General features: G+C 44.3%; 2 protein-coding genes across 2 annotated transcripts in view; one reads left to right on the forward strand and one right to left on the reverse strand.

Annotated features, from left to right (window-relative positions):
* ELF1 (E74 like ETS transcription factor 1) overlaps positions 1 to 1,891 on the reverse strand; it is a 76,998-nt gene extending 75,107 nt beyond the window's left edge. Inside the window, exon 1 of the mRNA XM_066621873.1 lies at positions 1,756 to 1,891. The gene's annotated coding sequence lies outside the window, so the exon portion shown is untranslated. The remainder of the gene's footprint in view (positions 1 to 1,755) is intronic.
* WBP4 (WW domain binding protein 4) lies at positions 1,756 to 21,987 on the forward strand. The gene is made up of 10 exons (XM_066621876.1): positions 1,756 to 2,000; positions 8,770 to 8,842; positions 10,379 to 10,441; positions 10,524 to 10,647; positions 11,513 to 11,716; positions 12,406 to 12,455; positions 14,392 to 14,458; positions 15,415 to 15,581; positions 16,130 to 16,332; positions 21,611 to 21,987. Coding segments are annotated over exons 1-10 (1,161 nt in total). The 5' UTR covers positions 1,756 to 1,998; the 3' UTR covers positions 21,819 to 21,987.
* The last annotated feature ends 424 nt before the right edge of the window (positions 21,988 to 22,411 follow it).

The raw sequence follows: 22,411 nt of genomic DNA on the forward strand, positions 1-22,411 counted from the left end.
CTGTAACAGAATGCCTGGAGAAGGAGGGCAGGGAAAAATAAAGTCATCATCAGAACCAACCACAGCCCTTTTAATTGGATCTGTGAGGCAAAGCAAATCCCTTGAGGCAATGCAAATCTTCCCCTCCCCACCTACCACCATGGGTAGTGGCAGAAAATACACAAATTCCAGGCACCATGTTTTCTTATACTGCAATACTATTGTCCACAACAGGGGTGCCCAACCCCGGCCCGGGGGCCACTTGCAGCCCTGGGGGGGGTTCCCAATCCAGCCCTCAGGGAGCCCCCAGTCTCCAATGAGCCTCTGGCCCTCCAGAGACTTGCTGGAGCCTGTGCTGGCCTGATGCAACTGCTCTCAGCATGAGGACGACTGTTCGACCGCTCACCTGGGCTGTGGGACGAGGGCTCCCTTTGCTGTTTCACGTCTGTGATGCAGCAGTGGCAGTGAAGGCCAAAGGCCCAATTATGAAGATAATAAAATTAGACTTTTCCTTGCTGAACTAGTTTTCAAACTGTAGTGAAATTATTTTTATATATATGTGGAAGCATTGAGAAACACCACCCCATTATCTACAGCAGGGGTGCCCAAACCCCAGCCTTGGGGTCACTTGCAGCCCTTGAGGACTCCTAATGCAGCCCATGGGGAGCACCCAGTCTCCAATGAGCCTCTGGCCCTCTGGAGATTTGTTGGAGCCCGCACTGGCCCAAAACAGCTGCCCTCAGTGTGAGGGTTACTGTTTGACCTCTTACGTGAGCTGTGAGGGCTCCCTCCACTGCTTGCTGTTTCACATCTATGATGCAGTAGCAGAAGCAAAGGAAAGGCAGGCCTTACTTTTTGCAAGGCTTTTTATAGGTGTTGAGCTACCGCAAGACCTTCATTCATTCATATAAGTTCATCTTTAATATCTTTGATATATTCATTTATGTAAATGTATTCAAATTTGAAATGTAAATTAATTATTCCCCCCGCCCCCGACACAGTGTCAGAGAGACGATGCGGCCCTCCTGCCAAAAACTTTGGACACCCCTGATCTACAGCAATGATTTTCAATTTTTTCCATCTCAAGGCACACTGACAAGGCACTCAAATTTTCAGGGCACACCACTGACAAGGCACACTGCGCTCCAGCAGGACATTCCCATCTGCCAACGGCCCTACTAATAAGGATCCTCCCTCAATTCCTGCAGCACACTTGGGGAAAACTCGCAGCAAACTAAGCGCCAACACACTGGCTGAAAAGGGCTGATCTACAGCCTGAAGGGGCCACTGCCCGCCCAGGCCACCTCCTCATTCTAGCGCGTGCCACCAGCCGGGCCACAGACATGGTCACTGAGGCCACGCGCCCCTGGGAGGAAGCCCCACCGACTCCAATGGGACTGACTTCCGAGTGGACGGGCGCAGGCTTGCCTGTAACTGAGCGGCGGGGGCGCGAGGGCTGCGCTGCCCAGACGGCCGGAGAGCGAGTGAGGTCGCGTGGAGGGAGGGGGAGGCGAAGAAAGTTGGAGCGCCGCCTGGGAGCCGGAGGGGGCCGTGGGGGAGCGGAGGGGGGCTCGAGGCAAGACCCCAAAGGGTGTTCGGCTGGAGGGCGCTGCCCTTCGGGGCGCAGGAGAGAGCCGGAGAGCGCAGCTGGCGGCGCAGAGCCCCCCGAAGGCGAGCGCACCCTGCCCGAGAAGGCGGGTGTCGAACCTGCGACCACCTGGCACTCGGAGGGGGGAGGGGGAGCTCTGACAGGCACGTGCGAAGAACTTCACTCACCGCGTTCCGCCGTCCCAGCCGAGGAGCGCGCGCTCCCTCCCTCCTCCCCTCCCTGCTCGAGGGGAGGGCGGACGCCCAGAACGCAAGCGCGGAAAGTATTGGGCCTGCTCGGCTCCCGTCGCGACCCGAGTGGGGAAAGGCGTTCGCTGGGCTTTCCCGTCTCCCGCCCCGCCGGAGTCCTCCTGCTGGTCCGGAAAGGAGACTCGGGCCGCGCGGCCGGAAGGTGGCGGCAGGAGGAGCAGCATGTAAGCGAAGCGGGGGCGGGGGCGGGGGCGGGGGGGGTGAGGGTGCGCGCGCAGGGCCGTGGGGAGGGGTCAGTGGCCGGTCGCCGGCCCCCCGGGAGGCAGTCGTAGCTGCCTGGGGGCGGCTGCCGCCCTTGGAGCCGCCATGTCGCAAGGCTGCCTGCACCCCCAAGACCTTCCTGTGGGCAGCCCCGCCTTCTCCTCACCCGAGCCCCCCGTGCGTGTCTACTCAGAAGTCAGTTCCGTCACAGTCAGTGGGGTTTCCTCCCAGGCCTAAGCCCAGGACAGTGGGGCTTCCTCCCAGGGAAGAGGGGATAGGCTTGCAGCCCTAGAGCCCCATCCTGTGCATGTCTACTCAGAAGTCCATTATACTCAGTGGAGCTTACTCCCTGGAAAGTATGGATAGGGCTGTAGCCTAACATGTCACAGAACAAGCATGGCCCTTCGACTGAAACCTGGAGGCCAGGCAAATCCTTGAGGCAATGTAAATCTATCTTCCCCCCACCACACATCGTCACCACATGAGTGCTGACACTAAATACACAAGTCCCAGGCACCATGTTTCCTTATACTGCAATACTGTTATACTTTGTTATTCCTTACACTGCAATAATGCATCATCTTCACTCACCGTCCAATTCAAGTAGATTCTTGCCTATGAAACTTCATGTTAAAGTAGGGGTTTTAAGGCACTACAAGAGTTTACTGTTTGCACTGCAATAAATGGATGATATGCAAAAGAAAAAAACCAACAACAGTGTGAAGGGAGCAGCAACAACAACCAAGGAGTCAAGATAATGCCTTTCCATGGGGGGGGGGGGATGTACCTACATGTAGCCCACTGTTATATACACAAAATATTCAAAAGAAAGAAAGGCGGGGGACCACACTCTGTGGTCCGCCCCTGGAGGCTAATGTATCCTGAAGGTTTCCTGAGGGCTCTGGGGGATTTTCCCACTGCCAAGACTGGTGTCTCATCTGAGGCCCTGGTTGACCTCTGGAATGGGGAAATGACCAGGGCAGTGGATGAAATTGCTCCGGAGCGACCTCTGCCACGTCACAGACTCGGAGCGGCCCCTTGGTTCACTGAGGAGCTGCGAGTGATGAAGTGGCAGGGCAGACGTCTAGAGCAACGGTAGCAGAAAACTTGTGATGAATCCAATCGTACACGGAGCAGAGCTCATTACAGAGCCTATTCCATGGCGGTGGTAGCAGTGAAGAAATTGTTCTTCTCTGCTACCATTGCATCTGCTGAGAACCGTGTGGCAGAGCTGTTCTGTGTGGTGCGGGGCCTCCTCCATCAGGCCCCTCCAGCAGACCAGAATGAACACACGGTCAGCCACTGTGACGTGTTTGCACAACATTTCACAGATAAAATTGATCGTATTCGTCACGACTTGGATGCCACATTGACAATGTTTGATGATGCCTCCTTGGCAACTGCTTGTCCGATGTTGTGGGATTCTTGTACAGCCTGAGGATGTGGACAGACTCCTTTGGAGTATGAGGCCATCTGCCTGCCTGCTTGACCCTTGCCCAGCTTGGCTGATAAGAGCTGCCCAGGGTGGACTGACTGAGTGGACAGTGAGGGTGGTCAACTCTTCCTTGATGGAGGGGATGTTACAAAACGGGTGATGGTTCGCCCCCTCCTAAAGAGGCCCTCCCTAGATTAGACAACTACTGGCCACTCTCCAACATCCCGCTTCTGGGCAAGGTAATTGAGCGGATGGTGGCGTCTCAATATCAGAGGGTCTTGGATGAAGTGGATTATCTGGATCCTTTTCAATCTGGTTTCAGGCCGGCTTTGGGACGGAGACTGCCTTGGTGGAAGACCTACGCCGGGGACTGGACAGGGAGAGCGTGTCCCTGTTGGTCCTGCTGGACCTGTCAGCGGCTTTCAATACCATCAACCATGGTATCCTTCTGGGCCGACTGGCTGAGTTGGGAGTTGGAGACACTGTTCTGTGGTGGTTCCGCTCCTACTTGGAGGGTCGGTCCCAGATGGTGGTGCTGGGGGATGCCTGTTCGACACCCTGGCCCTTGAGATGCGGGGTGCCACAGGGTTCAATTTTGTCCCCCATGCTATTTAACATCTACATGAAACCACTGGGAGAGGTCATTTGGGGATTTGGAGTAGGGTGCCATCAATATGCCAATGACACCCAGCTCTATCTCTCCTTTCCTCCAGACTCCAGGGTGGCAGTTGAGGGCCTGGAGCGCTGTCTGGAGGCAGTGAGGATCTGGATGGGGGCTAACAAGCTGAAATTAAATCCAGATAAGACAGAGGCTCTCCTGGTTCGGAAATCCTCAATGCAGGGGCTGGACTATCGGCTTGCGCTGAATGGGGTTGCACTCCCCCTGAAGGAGCAGGTCCGCAGCTTGGGGGTCCACCTGGACTTGCAGCTGCTCCTGGATTCCCAGGTGGTGGCTGTGGCTAGGGGGGCCTTTGCTCAGCTTCGGCTGGTGCGCTAGCTGCGGCCGTACTTGGATCGTGCAGACCTGGCCATGGTGATCCATGCCACGGTGACATCGAAGTTAGATTATTATAATGGGGCTGCCCTTGAAGACGGTTCAGAAACTGCAACTAGTGCAGAATGCGGCGGCCCGTGTAGTTACTGGAGGTAGGCTGTTTGACTCTGTCAGTCCACTTCTCCAGCGGCTGCATTGGCTGCCTATTCGTTTCCGGGCCCAATTCATAGTGCTGGTTTTGACCTTTAAAGCCCTATACTGCTCTAGACCTGGGTATCTTAGAGATCGCCTACTCCCATACAATCCAGGCCGTCCTCTTAGGTCATTAGAGAAGGCCTTTTTACAAGTGCCGCCGCCTAGGGAGGTACGTGGGGCGGCGGCAAGAAATAGGGCCTACTCAGTAGTGGCACCAACACTCTGGAATTCCCTTCCCCTTGACATAAGAATGGCTCCCTCTCTTGAGACTTTTCGGCGAGGCTGAAGGCCTCCTGAGTTGTCGGCCTTTTTTTAACATCTTTTCAAAATCTTTTAATATCTTTTTAAATACCTGGTTACAGGCCTGATTCTTTTATGATTTGCTGCTCTATGCTCTTTTTACCTGACTACTTTTATCTGAATACTGTTTTTATGATATGCTGTTAATATGCTTTTATCTGTTTTTAAATCATGTTTTTAATTTGTTTTAACCTTGTTGTAAACCACCTTGAGTCCCTCTGGGGAGAAAGGCGGGGTAGAAATAAAGTTAATAATAATAATAATAATAATAATAATAATAATAATAAATGCTGCTTTTGTAATCGTATAAGCTCTGCGGTGGGAGGAGGGAGACAGATTCATTAGAAAAACATCCATACAGCAGTTAAAACTTAATACCTTTATTGCAATGGACCAAAAATTGTGACGTGAAATACAAGCTTTTGAATTTACTGATACAATTTTTCAGGCTTACTTGTTAAGCAAAAAAGGAGAGAGTCAGAAAGAGAGAGAAGATATTCTTGGGCCCCATACTTCAATTTAGAGCAGGGATGTCAAACATAAGGCCATGGGGCCGGATGCGGCCCATGAAAGCTTTTTATCCGGCCCTCAGGCTCTCAGCTGCTGAGCCATGCTGAGGTGTTACTGCTGAAAGGGCAGTCCACTTGAAAATTGAGCTCTCCCTTATCTTGAATATGATCAAGATATGTATATTTTCTCTTCTATCATTTGTAGCTAATGAGTTCCCAAGTGAAAAAAAGTGCTTATTTTTTGTCATGACCTGCCTAATGACACCACTTTCGGCCCGCAGCAGGCATCATGAATGCTATTCAGCCCTCTATATGAAATGAGTTTGACACCGCTGATTTAGAGTGTTACAAAGATAGATTGAGGAAATACCATACAGCATAAGAATATAAGAAGAGCCCCACTGGATCAGGCCAAAGGCCCATCTAGTTCAGCTTCCTGTATCTCACAGTGGCCCACCAAATGCCCCAGGAAGCACACAAGACAATAGACACAATCTGCATCCTGGTGCCTTCTCCTGCATCTGGCAATCAGTTGCAGCTTGCCTCTAAAACCAAGAGCTTGCACATACCTACTATGACTTGTAACCCATAACGAACTTTTTCTCCAGAAATTTGTCCAATCCCCACTTAAAGGCATCCAGGCAAGATGCCATCACCACTTCCTGTGGCAAAGAGTTCCACAAACTAATTACATGCTGGGTAAAGAAATATTTTCTTCTGTCTGTCTTAACTCTCCCAACATTCAACTTTTGTGGATGTCCCCTGCATGAGCCTATGTTGTTGTTGTTAACAGTATTTATATACCGCTTTTCAATGAAAAGTTCACAAAGCGGTTTACAGAGAAAATCAAACAACTGCTGGCTCCCTGTCCCAAAAGGGCTCACAAGCTAAAAAGATGCAAAAGAACGCCTTCAGGCAGCCACTAGAAAAGACACTGCTGGGGTGAGGAGGGCCAGTTATTCTCCCTCTGCTAAATAAAAGAGGAAAAATCAAATATCAAAATATCAAAGGAATTTACTTACTCCCAGGTGTGTACAGTATGACTGTAGCCTTAATTAAATCTCAGATTAAAAACAGAAATGCTGAGACAAAAAAAATCAGTGATTGTGAAGCTGAATCTATATGTATGTACTACACTCAAATATGTGTCATTTCTGAGCAACTGCAGATTTTTAACTAACACAATTACAACCTTTATATGTGCAGCTCAATCCTATATACATATATATTTACTGAGAAGTAAATTCCACTAACTGCAATACTAGGCAGTTTACTCAAAAGTAAGGCCTATGTTCAGTGGGACTTATTCCTAGATGAATGTACAGTATGTAACATTGGGGTATGCTTGAGATTAATCCCTGTTGAACTAAGTGGGATTTAATTCTGAATAAATAAATTTGGATTATCAGGCTGTAAGTACCAGAGACACTTTGAGTGTTGCCTCTCTATGTAGCACAGAGGCTACAGAAGAGGAAAATCAAGTGTCTGGATTTCAAATTTGTCTGGATTTTGGAATAATTGCATAAATATAATAAGAAATGCTTCCTCTTGCTCTTTTCTTTTTTTTCAATTTCAATTTCAGAAACCTTTAATGGCATAGCAAAAAGAAAAAAAGAGCTACAACATACACACAACATACATAATTAGTTAAATAGATAAACTGCACCAACACAAACCATCAGTTAATTATATAACCACAGAGAGATTATACCCACATGCGCCAATCAGGGCTGCTTGGAACTATTAGCAATAAGGACCTTTGTGAGGAATTCAGCAACGAGAGATGTAATATCGTGCGAGAAGTCATGAAGAAGAAACGCTGCGAGAAGATGTGGGGGGCCAGAATAATTAGAGATAACTGGGCCCAAAATGGAGCAGCGGAGTTTGTTGAATATTGGGCAAATACAAAGAAAATGGATAACAGAATCAGGCTCAATACCACACCAATTACAGCGCCTTTGATCAAAGGGAACCCGAGAGTAACGGCCATTCAACATCGGGGAGGGAAATATGTTAAGCCAAGCTAACATAAAAGCCCTCCTCTCAAGGGGGTTCACAAGAAGTTGAAAATAGGAATGGCCATTAGCTAAGGCGGGAGAGATTCCATAATAAATGGGGGAACAGATCCGGTTCATATTAGAAAATATCCGCCGGTGTTCAGACTCCTGAAGTCTCTCAAGAATGTGGGATAAAACCTGATCAAAGTTGTAATTAAAAAGAGAGTCTAAAGAAATGCCAAGAGAGGCTAATTTAGAAAAAAAAAAAAACGCAGACCAGGAAGATTGAAAAGGGTCTTTAAGTAAATAAACAAGAAAAGAATCAGGATCAATCTTTAAAAAAAGACGTAGCCAAAATTTAAAAGTAGATTTCCAGGCCAGAATGGAAGGAGGATGAATACCGAGCTCAAAAGCCAGAGTGGCCAGCTTAATATAATTGAGGACCCCAAGGATCCGCCTAAAGAAAGAGGCTGCCAGCTGGTCAGTTTTATTGGACAAGGCCTGAATCCAAGTTGGGACCCCATAAAGAAAACAACTGACCGATTTGGCATTAAAAATTAAAAGAGCAGTTGGAATGTACTGATTGCCTGATGAATAGTGGAATTTGGAGATCGCAGCAGTTAGGTGGGAGGAAGAGGTAGTCACGAAATTCAGCTCTTTTCACTGTTACCCATACGGGTTTCTGCTGGCCTGTTTGATATTTTTCAACAATGTCTGTACCACACCATAGAGCAGAGAACAGAACTTACACCTGCACTGTATATGGGAATGAGCACAAGACCATCTAGTGTTCACACTACAGAAAGTTTTTTTTTTTAAAGTCTTGGACAAAAATGTCTGGATTTTGGAATAATCCAGATTTCGGGTTGTCCAGATGAGGGAAAATCTGCCTGTATGTTAGTCTGAAAGCACTTCATGCTTCAAGACAATGTTCAGTAAACAGAATTTGGGGCTCAAAAAACCATGTTGGTATCTGTTCTCAGCTGTGAATCTGAAGCTTTTTAGCCTCAGAGTAATTGTGGGTATAAACAAGGTGTATAGTTATGTAAATGGCCAAGTATACCAAGCATTAAAAGTTCATTATTCTTCATGATATATTATGTCGTGTTCTCAGCCTAATCCCTTTTATATAAAACAAATGGAATTTTATTCATCAATAAAATTAGTTGTGGAAATGAAATCCTTGGCATTGGAAACAAATAGTTGTGAGAAACTATGTTCTAGTTTGAGTTGCCGGCTCTTGCAAAACTGCATGTAGCTTTCGAATACGTAGACATGCTGTTTCCAATTTCTCTTTTCTAGGGCCGACTACTGGAAATCGCAACCCAAGAAATTCTGTGATTACTGCAAGTGCTGGATAGCAGACAACAAGCCTGTATGACCATATGTCTACTGTACTCTTAAGTGAATGTGAAGTACAAGAATTTGAATTATATAGTTTTAAATTAACTTTTATCAGTAGTTCAATACAACCTTGGAAATAAGCATTGTAAGGAATGGTCATCCATGTCAATCTCCTTGGAGACTGTCAGGGTGCACAGTTGTACGGCATGGCATCGTGGCATCGTTGCTCCCTGCCCTTGGCACCAGAGCAGTAGCAGAGCTCTCTCCAACCCCAGATATGGTACCTAGATATATTGCTGCCTGGAAGCTCTGTGTAATGGGTGCTAGTGCTAGTTTCAAAGGCCCCCCTTTTCAGCCCCCTTTCCCCCCTTCAGCTCTTCCTGTGACTGCTCAAAGCAACCATATAAATATTGCAGGACACTGCTTGCATAGAAGCAGTTATTTGTCATGTTAACTTTGCATATAATCACTTGATATGCATGCTTTCTGCAAAATCCTGAGAAGCTATAAGTAGTTTGAAAATGGTGTTATTTATTTGCATATAATCACTTGATATGCACGCTGTCTGCAACATCCTGGGAAGCTATAAGTAGTTTGAAAATGGTGTTATTTGTTTTCTCAGAAGTAAGGCCATTGCATTCAGTAAGGCTTAGGCTGTAATCCTATCTTACTCACTGGAAACGAACGCCTCTAGTGATAAGAAATCACTTTTCTGCCTACAGTTGAAAATTGAAGATAGGGATGACTAGTAAAATAAATTTCCACATTGTTAATTTGTATTCACTAGTACAGCTCAGTACACAAGCACTGTTTTTTCTCAGTCTCCATATATTTCCTTGGGAAATAAAATCTTATTGGGTGATAGATCACCACAGAAGCCGTGCTTGGTTGGTCAGGACCATAATAGTGTTCACTGTTACTGCCATTAATAAGATGTTGTTAGGTGTTAACATTTCAAAATTATTAGGAAAATGCAACTCTGTTTCGATCCTTCCTGTTTGAGTTTTTTATACAGCCCAACCTCAGTATCAAGGTACCAGGGTCACCAATTAAATGCATTTAAAATGAAAAGTGCCAAAACTGCATTGCGATGCATTTTGGGGTGACTCTGGGAGGGGCAAGGAACCTCTGCACGACCCAGAAGTGTGACTTTTGATCTGTTTTTAGCTATGATAGGCATAGAAACCATGTAGTTTGACCACATGAAGGTAAGAAATGCCGTTTTGGTGCTTTTTTATTTTTAAAGGCATTTAAATGGTGTCTCCGGTATCCATTGGCATCCTCGGTGAGTTAAATCTGTGGATGCCAAATCTGCTGATACTGAGATGGCACCTGTATGTGTTATATTGCAGCCTGTAACGTAGAACATTTCATTGATGCAGGTCATCAACCTGCTTAATTTCTGTTCATCAATTGCGATGTTCATGTAGTGGTCTTCTGTTGAATTGTTAGGGTGCTTATCCTTAACCAAATCTCTTTTGTTCTCTGTCTCATGTGCATTCAATTATAAATCAGTTTTATGTCAGCTTGTATTTTTTATGTGTTAATTCTCTCTTTTCTTTTAAAGAGTATTGAATTTCATGAAAGAGGAAAGAACCATAAGGAAAATGTGGCTAAGAAAATTAGTGAGGTAATTCAAATCTGACTTTGTTTACCCACATAAACATTTTTTTAGTTGCAATGACATCTGCTCACTATTTTTTCAATTGTAGATTAAAAAGAAAAGTTTGGAAAAGGCAAAAGAAGAAGAAAAAATGTCAAAGGAATTTGCAGCCATGGAGGAAGCTGCCATGAAGGCTTATCAGGAGGATTTGAAAAGACTCGGAGCTAAAATAGGTAATACTATCTGAAAATACCAAAAAATTGCCACTTTTTAATGCTTTTTGTAGTTTTATGTTTTAGCAAATTTTCTCCTATTCCTCGGCACCAGCCTCACAACATAGTACATTAGCAAGGAAAAAGAACGATAAATACGGAACTGGCAATGAGGTGCTCATGGTAATAGCACAGCTCCCCCACCAATCATGACATGCCTGCAGATGCATCTCTAGCAACTGACCAGAGATGTCATCTGCAGGCATGACATGCCAATCAACTAACAGTAATGATGCTTATACAGCAACACTGGGTCTGTAAACCTTCTGCCATAACCAGTGAATAGTAATCGTCTGAAGGTGTGGTTCATGTTACCCTTGCTGTCTGAGGTTTGGCAAGTCCTCAACAGGGCATTTTTAGTAAGGGCACTAACCTTGTAGAATGCCTTCCTGTTAGAAACTCATTTATTCTTTACTCCTTCAGGTGCCAAGTGAAAATGTCACACTTTCAACAAGCTAACAAAAACTGTCTTGTTTAAACAGTTTTGTTTTATGTTCTGGTTTGTTCTTGGACAGTTTTCATTTTGACTTCTTAGTTCTGTTTTTCTTGCAGTACTGCTACTGTATTTGTCATAAACCTTCTGTTTTTTTACTGTATATAGTGTTCTTATTTTATTGTCATGGTTTGCAATCTCACAAAAGGCAGAACATAAATCTTGAAAAGTAGGCAATAGATTGGAACTCCAATTCCAGAGCAGTTTCTTCCCAGAGTTACAAGTGAAATAAGTCTTAAACAGTTTCAGGATTGGTTTAGCTTAGAACAAGAACAGGAGCTGTGGAAGTTGTGAGGTCCATGACTTTTAAAAATCTGGTGCTTTGTGTTTCAGAATGTGCAGATCAGACTATAGAACCAAAAAAGCAGGAAGAAAAGAAACAAAAGAGAAAAAAAGAAAAAGTCAAAGAAAAAGTTACCAAAGGAAAAGTCACTGTACAAAAAGTCACCATAGAAACGTCATCAAGTGAAACAAAGGAATGGGTTCGAGGATTTTCTCCAGAAGGCTACATGTATTACTACAACACTGTATCAGGAGGTAAACCTGTTGCTGGTATCATATGAATTCAGATGCCTATAATTGCAGCTTCTTTCCAACTCTCCACTGTCCTCTTTAACCTTTGACAAAAGAAGAAAGACATGTGTCGCTCAAATGAACCCTCACTATATGAAGCATTTGTCATTGGCTTCTTCCTTTCTGACTCCACCCTAGTGTTGTCCATAATTTTTCACCAAACAAATATATAGCAAAAGCTTTGTTAACTGTCATTCATGGGGACCAAGGTTTGCCAGTTAATGTCAGTTGTGATCCATACCCCAGATCCATACCCCAGCAGATCCATACCCCAGTCTTACCATTGCACCTAGAACCCACACAGCCCACTTTACTGCCACCACTGGACTATGCCTCATGGGCAGTGGCAAAAGCACCAAGCAAGTGGTGGCCATGTTCAGGGCCTGCTCTGCCACTGGACTTGGCCCACTGACCAAAAGCAGCAGCAACAAGCAGACAGTGAATATGTTAAGCTACAGCAGCACATTTAGGACCCATTTCCTGCTCCTCTGCCAGGCTCAGATGCCAGTTAACCAAGTTTTCCAATTACTTAAAGTGCCAGTTTAAAAAACTTTTACTATATATGGCGTTCATAATATATGAGAATAATTTTTTAAAAGTGAAAACATGATTGAAGCTTGATATCTGTTCTGTTTTGTTTTTTTAAAATCAAGAATCACAATGGGAGAAACCAGAAGGATTTCAGGATCAAAAGCCCCAAACGGTAATAGCATATAGAAACTTGGACTTTGTTGTCTCAGTATTACATTATGTCTCTAGTTGTGCTTCATACTTCAAGTTGGTTTACTTCTTTGAGCTTATTAATTCAAACAGAAAAGCTGGTTACAGATATTGGAGGGCAACAAAGACTCAGAAAGGTAGTAGGGAGGTTGACATCTTATCTGCTATTGCAATTTGTGGAGTATGTAGTTATAGCAATCAGGAAGCAAAGAGGAGAGTATGTTAAATCTCATGATGCTGTAAACCAGTTCTTCCCAATTTTACCTGGGTCACGGTGCCCCCACAGCCTCTTCTTCCTGACTCTCTCTCTCCCCTCCCCCATGAGATCCAAGATGATAGTGCCCAAATTTCACAAGATTTTGTGAGATCCAAGATGGCAGCACCCATGAGAACAGGTAGGAAGGGCCACCAGGGACATCCTGCTGCACCACTGTGAGTGTGATGCAACACCTTAAGAACCTCTGATGTAACCAGATATGTGTACATGAATTTTTACAGTAGATTTTAGTTCCTGTTTACAGGTGCAATCCTAACCAACTTTCCAGCACTGAGGTAAGAGCAGTGTAGTGTCTTAACAAACATTCCCTTATCTTGAGGAGACAACCATGACTGCCACCCAACTGCAGGATGCAGCACATGCTTCATTAGTACAGCCTTGTCAGTCCTGGAAAGTTGGTTAGGATTTGAACCTACCAGAATGCCAGAATTAAGAGGCAGTAATGAGACTGTCAAACAGTTGATATCATGTGCCCCCTGGTGGACCACAATCCAACGTTAGCATACATAAACAATTTTTGTAGAGCTATCCCAAAGAATTAAACTAACTTGTTTCATTTAATTTATGTAAGCTGTGGTTGGCAGTTCTCCATGTTGTCAGTTTCCAATTTTCCTTCACATAATCATGAGCAGTCAACTTTCCCATTATTTAACATCCCACATTCTTAATTTCTACTTTGCTTTGATTTCAATGGATATGATTAAGAGCAGAATTATCTTATAGCACATTTGTGCTGCAGGAATTTGTAGCTCAGGTACGTTCATTCACAAGGGGAGTTTCTAAGGGTATGTATTCTGAGCTCCATATTGGACTTCACAGTGTAGTGTTTTCTCTAGTAGAAGAACAAAATGGGGATTGGTGGTAATTCTTTGTTTTTGGTGTTGCGTGTGTTTTTGACCACCTACATTTATCTCGATTCCTTCTCTGTCCATGCCCTATTAGTCTTGGCAGATTTTTCCCAGTTATTTTAATGAGAGTTGAATAGAATCAAGCAAGTCCAAGGTTTCCCATTCTGATAGTGTGATTTTGGACCCAATTTTGTCAGGCCGTAGTGCCAGCACTAGGCTTCAGTGCCAGGTGTCGTAAACGTGCCGTAAAGTGCGTTTACGGCACCATTGAAGTAAGGAGCACTGGCACCGAGCCATTGCCAGTTGGTACTGGGCCCAACACCAAGAGGAGGATGCTATGCAACTGCCAGAGGCAAGCAAGACTGCCAGGCGACAGTGTGGCATTTTGGGGTAGGGGAAGGGCAAGGCTGGAACTGGCTGGGTGCGGTGGGACAGATGCTGTTCTTTGCCAGATCCTATTCTCAATGTCGGGATGAAAAGCCTGACACATAGCTTCTCATCTGCACCAGCAAAATAGCCAGCACAGACTCAAGGAGGCCCATTGTAGGGCCTGCGTCTTTACTCAAGGGAAGGGGAGACCTCCATCTGCTTTACCACACCCATAGGGTACAGCAATAGCCTTTTTGGGGAGATCTTCAGCAGCTTCCCCACCCCGATAGGATACAGCAGTAGCCATTTTGGTGCCATTGTTCATCCAGGTGCTGGAAAGCATAGGATTGGGCTGCTCAACTGTATCATCAGTGAGTTTTTTTTATTACCGTCAGTAACTTTTGTCTTTCCTGCGTTTTCATCAGGCAGCACAATGGATAGAAGGAGCCAGTGAAGATGGTCGCACCTATTACTACAACACAGAAATGGGAGGTAAGTAACAACCCTTTCTTCAGAATGTTTCCTATGTTGAAAGTGTTCATTTTGTAGGAAATGGAAAGTTTGCCTGATTTACTATACAAACTTCTGGCTTTTTAAGGGCAGTATTTGAATTTGTCGTTCGTGTTTTGTTTGTGTGCTTACGGATATGTAGATACAGATATAAAATACATATTTTGGCAGAATTTAATCAGCATTAATTGTACTGTTTCTTTGTTGTGAAACTGTATAAAATGGTGAATGTATTACCAGATTTTTAAAATCTTAATAAAGCAAAAGGCATGTTTTTAGAGTATTATAATTTCTTGCTGCTCAGCTGATTCTCCATTCCCTCTGTCTTGTAGATGTCCCAGCTGATGCAACAATGTCTTGGATATTTTGGTTTTAGAATTCAGAATCATAATTACAATTTTTTTGCACATGTTTTATGAATTTAGGGCTGTGTATCAGGGTAGTATACACCTAAACTCTGGTTCTTCTTGCTGAATTTGTCTGGATGGATGTACGACTATCTGGTAAAAACCTGCCAACCATCTCCATGATGGAAGCTGCACTTTTTCCAGAAGCTGCAATTGTGAAAATGGTTGCTAGCTCACTGCATGTATAGACAAGTTCACGCTGACCTTTCCCCATGTGACAAGGTATCAACAGAAGGATTTGTCAGTGTGAACCAGGGAAGTAGTGCATTAGAGATCATTGTAGCCACAGTGATCTAAGCCTGTCTTGTACAGTAGGCCTGAGAAAATAGGACTGGAATCTGAGCGTGCATGTTCCAACATCAGTGAAGTTTAAAATGTGATACAATTTTTAATATGTTTAAACTTGCTGGCTTTGTGCCCTTAATTTTTTGGTATTTGTTTGCGTTGCGTTGCATTGACTGTTACTGCTTCACATTCGCATAATGCCAATTTACCGGTAGAATCCAATAGCGGTTGTCTGTTTTTGTTCAGTATCAACCTGGGAGAAGCCTGATGATTTTGTGTCTCCTTCACATGAGGACAGTCAAGATGAAAATGGTGGTGAGGAGAGATCACAAACAGTTTCAAAGGAAGCTGAATTGGGTACTGGAAGGGAGGGCAGTGAAAGTGAACTACAAAAGCCAAAACGAAACTTTCAAGTAAGTCAACTCCTTTTCAGTCCAACTTTGCTAATTAGTATAAAGCCACATGTCTTATCAAACCATATTGATTATTTAGGTAGAGAAAGTTAGAATAAAAAAATTCAGAATCCTTGTAGGTAACTATGTTGGCCCATAACAAAAAGCCAAAATCTAGAGATACCTTTTATTACGACCAACAAAATGATACAAAATCCTGTATAATGAGCTTTCAGATTCTCAAGAACTCTTTATCAGACTGGATGTAAAGCAAAAGAATATGTGGAAGGAAAGGGTGAAGCTGGGCATGGTATCTCTTGCACGATCTGAAGATGGGATTTTGGGGTAGGGGTGTTAAATGCTCCCACAACCAATTTTGCTTCCATTGATTTTTTTCCTTAATGTAATACCTGAAATAAATCTCCAACTTTCTTAATATGAAGACTATTATGTTCTTACATTTCTGTTCTCTGCCTTGCAAGTGACCCATATGCTTCAATTAGTACTAAAAGTTAAATCAGCAGCAGATAATGAGAACTGACTGTATTGCTGTATTTCTTCTTCTTCAGAGGAAAACACAGAATAATGAAGTAGAACAAAAGCCTCATAGACCCCCAAAAATCAACCCTTACGGAGAATGGCAGAAAGTAAAACAGGAAAGCACTGATGAAGAGGATGCAGTACCTGTTCCACAGAAAACATGCCCAAAAGCATCTAAAACAAAAAAGCCTTATGGCGACTGGGAGGAAATCACCGAAGAAGAAGATCCTTAGTAAGTCCTACTAATACCTGCAGCCCCTTGGATCATGAAGGCTATATTTGGCCAGAATAACTTGGAATTTTTAATTGAGTAAATTTTATATTTTACTTGCTTAAAATATTTGAGGGCTGGCTGTGAACACATCACTAGTTCAGTCTCACCTTGGCCATGTTCTACCAGATTCCCAATCCAAGCTGCACTTAGGGAACTTATGCCCACTCTAAGCTAATTAGCTCCCCAACAATGGCCCCAGTTCTCTACTGCAGTACTGCTAGACTCCACCATCAGGGTCGCTTGCCTTTTTAAACTGCAGGGACCCAGTTCCTAAGGCAGCAGTCCTTCCAGGTATAGCAGCACACCTCAGCTCCCCAGCTCTCCACAGCCTATTTGAGTAGTCCATTAGTCAGTGAGCCAGATAATCAGTTAGCCAGAAGGTCAGTCCACAAGGCAGAGCCATAAGTCAGCAGTCCAATAGGTTCATTAGCCACAAAGTCAGTCAGTATCCAGGCCAAAGTCCAGAGTCAATAAGCCAAGTCACAGTCCAAGGTCAGATTCCAGGTAAGTCAGTCAAATCAGAGTATCCAAGCCAAAGTCCAGAGTCAATAAGCCAAGTCACAAGTTCAAGATTCCAGGTAAGTCAGCGTTGCCAAACCAAAGTCTAGAGGCAGTCAATCACCTCTTCTTTCCTCCAACCTGCACTCCTTCTACAACCCACAAACCCTTCCTGCCTCAGGTGCTCCTTATATCCCTAGGGACCTCATTGCCTCTAGTGGCTGCAGCTGTGCAGCACACTCTGCTGGATGCTCAGGCCTTACCCTTAAAGGGGCCACTGCTGATACCACATCACCAAATCTTCCGTGATTCCAATACAGGCCATAAACTCAGTATGTGACAACATCTATCAGACTCCCAAGTTCTCTGTTTAATAAATACTCATCTCCAGGAAGGAATTGTTGTATGGTATATGAAGAGCTTCATAAATGCTAAGTAGTCATAAATGCTAAGCAACAGTAGAAAGCTGAATTTCAGTGTGTTCTGATCTTGAGATTTAGAGCATGTATCATTTTCTTCTGTGGCTGGTCCAAGTCCTCCCTGTGGTCCACCCACCCTGAAACACCCCATCCCCACCTCCTTCCCTCAGCCCTCTCCCACCCCTTCCTGGGTCAGCACAAACTCACCCTGTCCTGGCACCACCCTAGCTTTGCTGGGCTAGCGCATATCCATGCGCTGGCCCACCTTGCTCCCAAGTAGCTCCAACCATGCTTTATGGCCCAGCAGAAGTGGGAAGCTCCCACTTGGGAACCGGCTCAAGTCCCTCAGGGCAATGGTAGGATTGCAGCACTACAGGGCTGCAGTCCAGCACACATTTTCCTTGGAGTAAGCCCCGTTAAACACAATAGGATTTACTTCTGAGTAAACATGCATAAGATTGCATTGTACTAAGGCAGGTATTAAGTTTGATGGGACACTCAGTGGCATAGCTAATGGGGTGCAGGGGTAGCAGTCGCATTGGGCAACAAGCTTTAGGAGGGGCATCAAGCTGAGCTTGACACCAGTGGCCAAAATTTTGAAAATCTTGGTATGTACAAATAATACCATCATGTTATATATCATTGGAAAGGTAATGTAATGCAGAATGCAATGAAACAAACCAAGTTAGAATATCTGTATTCTATCACAAGTTATGGCCAAATAACCAGAAAACAAAAAACAACTGCCTTAAGAAACAAAAAGTGGATTTCTTTTAACTCAAAACTGACCTATGAGACTGATTGTTCTGAGAGCCGGTGAGATGTTATTATGATACTGCACAGAACCAGTAAGGTGTTAATATGAGTCAGCTCTCATTTCCATGTAATACAGCTACTCCTGCTAACTGGAAAAGAGGCACTTTTTCAGGTGGTCCTCCTCTTATATTTAGCAGGGAGAGAATAACTATCCTCTTCACCCCAGCACAGTGTCTCTAAGGGTCACACTTTATATTTATTTAATTAATTTTGATTTTGTCTTGGGGAGCTACAAAATCTTCTTTGACCCCAGGTAGCAGATAGATACCTTAGCTATGCCACTGGCTGGGGGCAGGTGGCAGATCAAGTGGGTGGAGGAGGCAGATTTCTTCCCAATTTGCACTTATTGAAAAACCCAGGTGTGATATCACTTCTGGTTGTGACATCACTTCCGGAGCATCATTTTGAGCTCTGCACCGGGCTACACGTTCATTAGCTACGCCACTGGGGACACTTTTAAGGGAATGGGAAGCTTTTCAGGATTTCCTGATATGTAGAGCAAACACATTTGCAACCACCATATGTTGGCAGTTGCCACAATACTTCTAACTTTCTTTGTCCTTCTATCTGCATCCTTTAAAAAATCAACTCATAGAGGGTTGGAACAAAATGGGTTGCAGCAGAAAGTGGGAATCGGCAAACATTTGGAAAATTGTCTTCTACTTGAATAAGAGCAACTTGGGATACAAGCCTGTTTTTCTTTTAGTTCAGTACAAGGATTTACAAATTGGCAACTGTTGCACAGCACCTTTTCCAAGTTTCTTGTCTCCTGCTCTGTGCCAAATGTCACTTGTTACCTTTACTTCTGTTAAACGTAAATATTAAGTAAAGGTAAACGTTACCTTTACTTCTATTACTAGCAATACTTCTATTTACAAGGGTCGCCCAGAAAGTAATGCACCACATTTTTTTTCTCAGCCTACAGTAATGGTACGAATGTGAAACTTTAGATATACTTTATTTGAATTTTCAGGAGTGCGCACACAAATTTTTGGTTTCTTCAGACAGATAGCGTAGCTGCAGCAGTGTTTCAAAATGGCGTCTGTAAGAGATGTACGTTACAAGCAGCGTGTTGTTATTGAATTTCTCACTGCGGAGAAAGAAACTCTTGGGAACATTCACAAACGTTTGTGTACGGTTTATGGAGAATCTGCAGCCGACAGAAGTACGGTTAGTCACTGGGCACAGAGGGTGAGGCCATTAGAAGGCAGTTTGGCAGAGCTCCAAGATTTGCAGCGTTCGGGGCGGCCATCCACGGCTGTCACGCCTGACAAGATGCAGCTTGCTGATGTGCTCATTTGCGAGGACCGACGCATAACGACTAGGCAGTTGGCACTGAAGCTGTCAATCAGCAAAGGAAGTGTGGATACAATCATCCGTGCTCTTGATTACTCAAAAGTGTGTGCACGATGGGTTCCGCGCTGTCTTACGGTGGACCACAAATCTCTCAGAAAAAAACATTTCTTCTGAGTTGCTGAAACGTTTTGAAGATGAGGGGGAAGCGTTCTTGTCCAGGATTGTGACAGGTGATGAAACCTGGGTTCACCATTTTGAGCCTGAAACAAAACGACAGTCGATGGAATGGCGTCATCCTCAATCTCCACAGAAGAAAAAATTCAAAGCAACTGCTTGCGCCGGTAAGGTCATGATCACTGTGTTTTGGGACTGTGAGGGCATCATACTCATTGATGTGATGCCAAGAGGCAGCACCATTAATTCTGAAGCTTATGTGAAGATATTAACCAAACTCAAGAAGCGCTTCCAGCGACTTCGGCACCATAATAACCCAGGTGAATGTTTGATTCAACATGATAACGCTCGGCCTCACACAAGTTTGAGGACTTCGGAACACATCACTAAACAGGGTTGGACTGTGTTACCCCATCCACCCTACAGCCCTGACCTAGTTCCCTCAGACTTCCACTTGTTTGGGCCATTAAAGGATACCATTCGCGGAAGACTTTTTGAGGATGACGAAGAGGTGATTCGCACAGTGCAGAAATGGCTTTGTGACCAGAACAAGGAGTGGTACCGACGGGGCATACATGCCCTTGTGTCTCGCTGGAGGAAGGCCACAGAACTGGATGGAGATTACGTGGAAAAATAGGGAGTGTAGAAGAAACATTCTTTCTTGTGTGTAAGTTTCATTGTGTTCAATAAATAATTGTTGAAGAAAAAAAATGTGGTGCATTACTTTCTGGGCGACCCTCGTACATCTTGCTTTGTTGAGTATACCAGAATGTTTCTGCAAGATTAGGACTTTGATAACTTTTTTATTATTGTTATTATTAAGAATGTTTATATGCAGGTGGCCCTCATTATCCATGGGGGTTCTGGTCCCAGGAACCCTGGGGATACAGAAATCTGCAGATGGTTAAATCAGTGGATTAAGCCCCCCCCAAACCCTCCGAATGTCATCAGAGATGTGCTCCAGTCATGTCCAGAGAGTGTTTTGAGAGCTGAGGAGGCCGCATGCCGCAGACCCTCAGAATGGCCATATCTGGCAAAAAAAAGTGACTTCCTGTTTCCCCTGAGAAACCGTAAGTCACATTTTTTTTCCCAAAATACATGCGGCCTTCCTGGCACTCAGAACACCCTCCAGATGTGACTGGAGCAGAACTCCAGTCATGTTTGGAGGGTCCAGATTCCCTACCCCGCCCCTTGCAGGTTCGGAATTCGCAGATGATTCACAGCCCAATCCTGAGCTGCCCCAGGGCATGGGGCTGCAGCAGCGCTGAAAATGGCTGCTGCTGCATCCTGTGCACTTCAGGCAGCCACCAGCGGCTCCTCGGCAGAAGGGGAATTTTGTCCCCATCCGTGTTGAACGGAGTAGCCTCGCAATGAAAAGCCCCGTCAACGAAAAGGTTGACAATGAATCAAGAGCGTTTGTTACGGGCAGTGAACCCAAAGCAGAGGCTGTAGATCTGGTGGAACAAAGCTCCACCAGTCCCTCCTCCCTCCGGCACGACTCCTCCCCAGAACGCCTCCTCCCTCCACACCCCCAGTTACCTCTTCGCTGCTTGGCTGTCCCCATGACCATCAAGTGGCAGAGCACTAGTGGCCACCTGGCGGTAGCCCAGCACTGTGCTAGCACTGCGCTTGCCCAACGGTAGGGCCCAACAGTAGGGCCCTGGAGGTACTATCCCGCAGATACCAGTGACATGAGCCCGCCTGTATTGCTTTTAAACAAAAATAGTTCACAAAGCAGTTTATGGACAAATTCAAATAATTAAATGGCTCCCTGCCTTAAAAGGGCTCACAATCTAAAAAGATGGAAGAGAACATCAGCAAGTGCTAGTAAAAGACGCTGGGGTGTATAGGCTGAGTTACTCTCCCCTTGCTAAATATAAGAGGAGCACCACTTGAAAAGTGTCTCTTTATCCAGTTCCAGGGCAGCTGAAGGATCTTGCCAATTATACTGTATATTTTTTTATCTAAAGAGTCTTGCTGGTTGCAGCAACATCAAAAAAAATAATTTCTTTCTCTTAATCTTTTGCTCTCAGTGAAAAAGTAGACTTGGAGCTTCCTGGTACAGAGAGTGACTCTCAGTCAGCATCGGTCCTGGAAGTACCAGAGGATACCAAAGTAATATTTAAAGAAAAAACTGTCACTTCACTTGGTGACACTACAGCAGGAATACCAGTTTTCAAAAAGCGAAAGTTTGAAAATGGAAAATCTAGAAACATACGACAAAGATGGGATGATCACTAAAATTTTCACCACATTGTGAAAGTGTTCTTTTGGAACAGAAATTACGATGGTAAAAGGAATTATGATGGTAGTGACAAACAGGAATTATTTGAAACAATTTCTTTAAAGGACACTAAGAGCTTCTACTTCTTCAACAGTATCCGGGATGTAAATAAAATGAATCCTTTTATTTTGAGCTGATTACATGTATATTTGTTAAAAAGAAATTTGTTTCATTTATGCAGTTGTGTAAATATATTTACATGCCAATGAATTCATGTTTGTCATGTCTTGCAGTCAGTATGTTGTACTATGTTTTTGAGCATAACAAGAAGTTAGCAATTTCAGAGTTTGTCTTGCACAGTAAGTAGGTAAGCATCACTTATTGCTAAGAAAAAGTTCATACCTCATGGCAGCTGGTTTCCAAAATAGTATCATAATATATAGTTCTATATTTCTTTCATAGTATTATTCTTTAATGGGGGCTAATAGAAGGTCACAGTTCTGGTTTTTTAATTTTAAAAAGTGAATGTATGCAACTCTTGATTCATGTTTAAAGAGTTGTGAAATTTGATCCAGCAATTAGCATCAACGTTTTTTCTAATTTACCCAAA

Source organism: Tiliqua scincoides, chromosome 3 (assembly GCF_035046505.1).
Source record: "Tiliqua scincoides isolate rTilSci1 chromosome 3, rTilSci1.hap2, whole genome shotgun sequence".
Classification (NCBI taxonomy): domain Eukaryota; kingdom Metazoa; phylum Chordata; class Lepidosauria; order Squamata; family Scincidae; genus Tiliqua; species Tiliqua scincoides.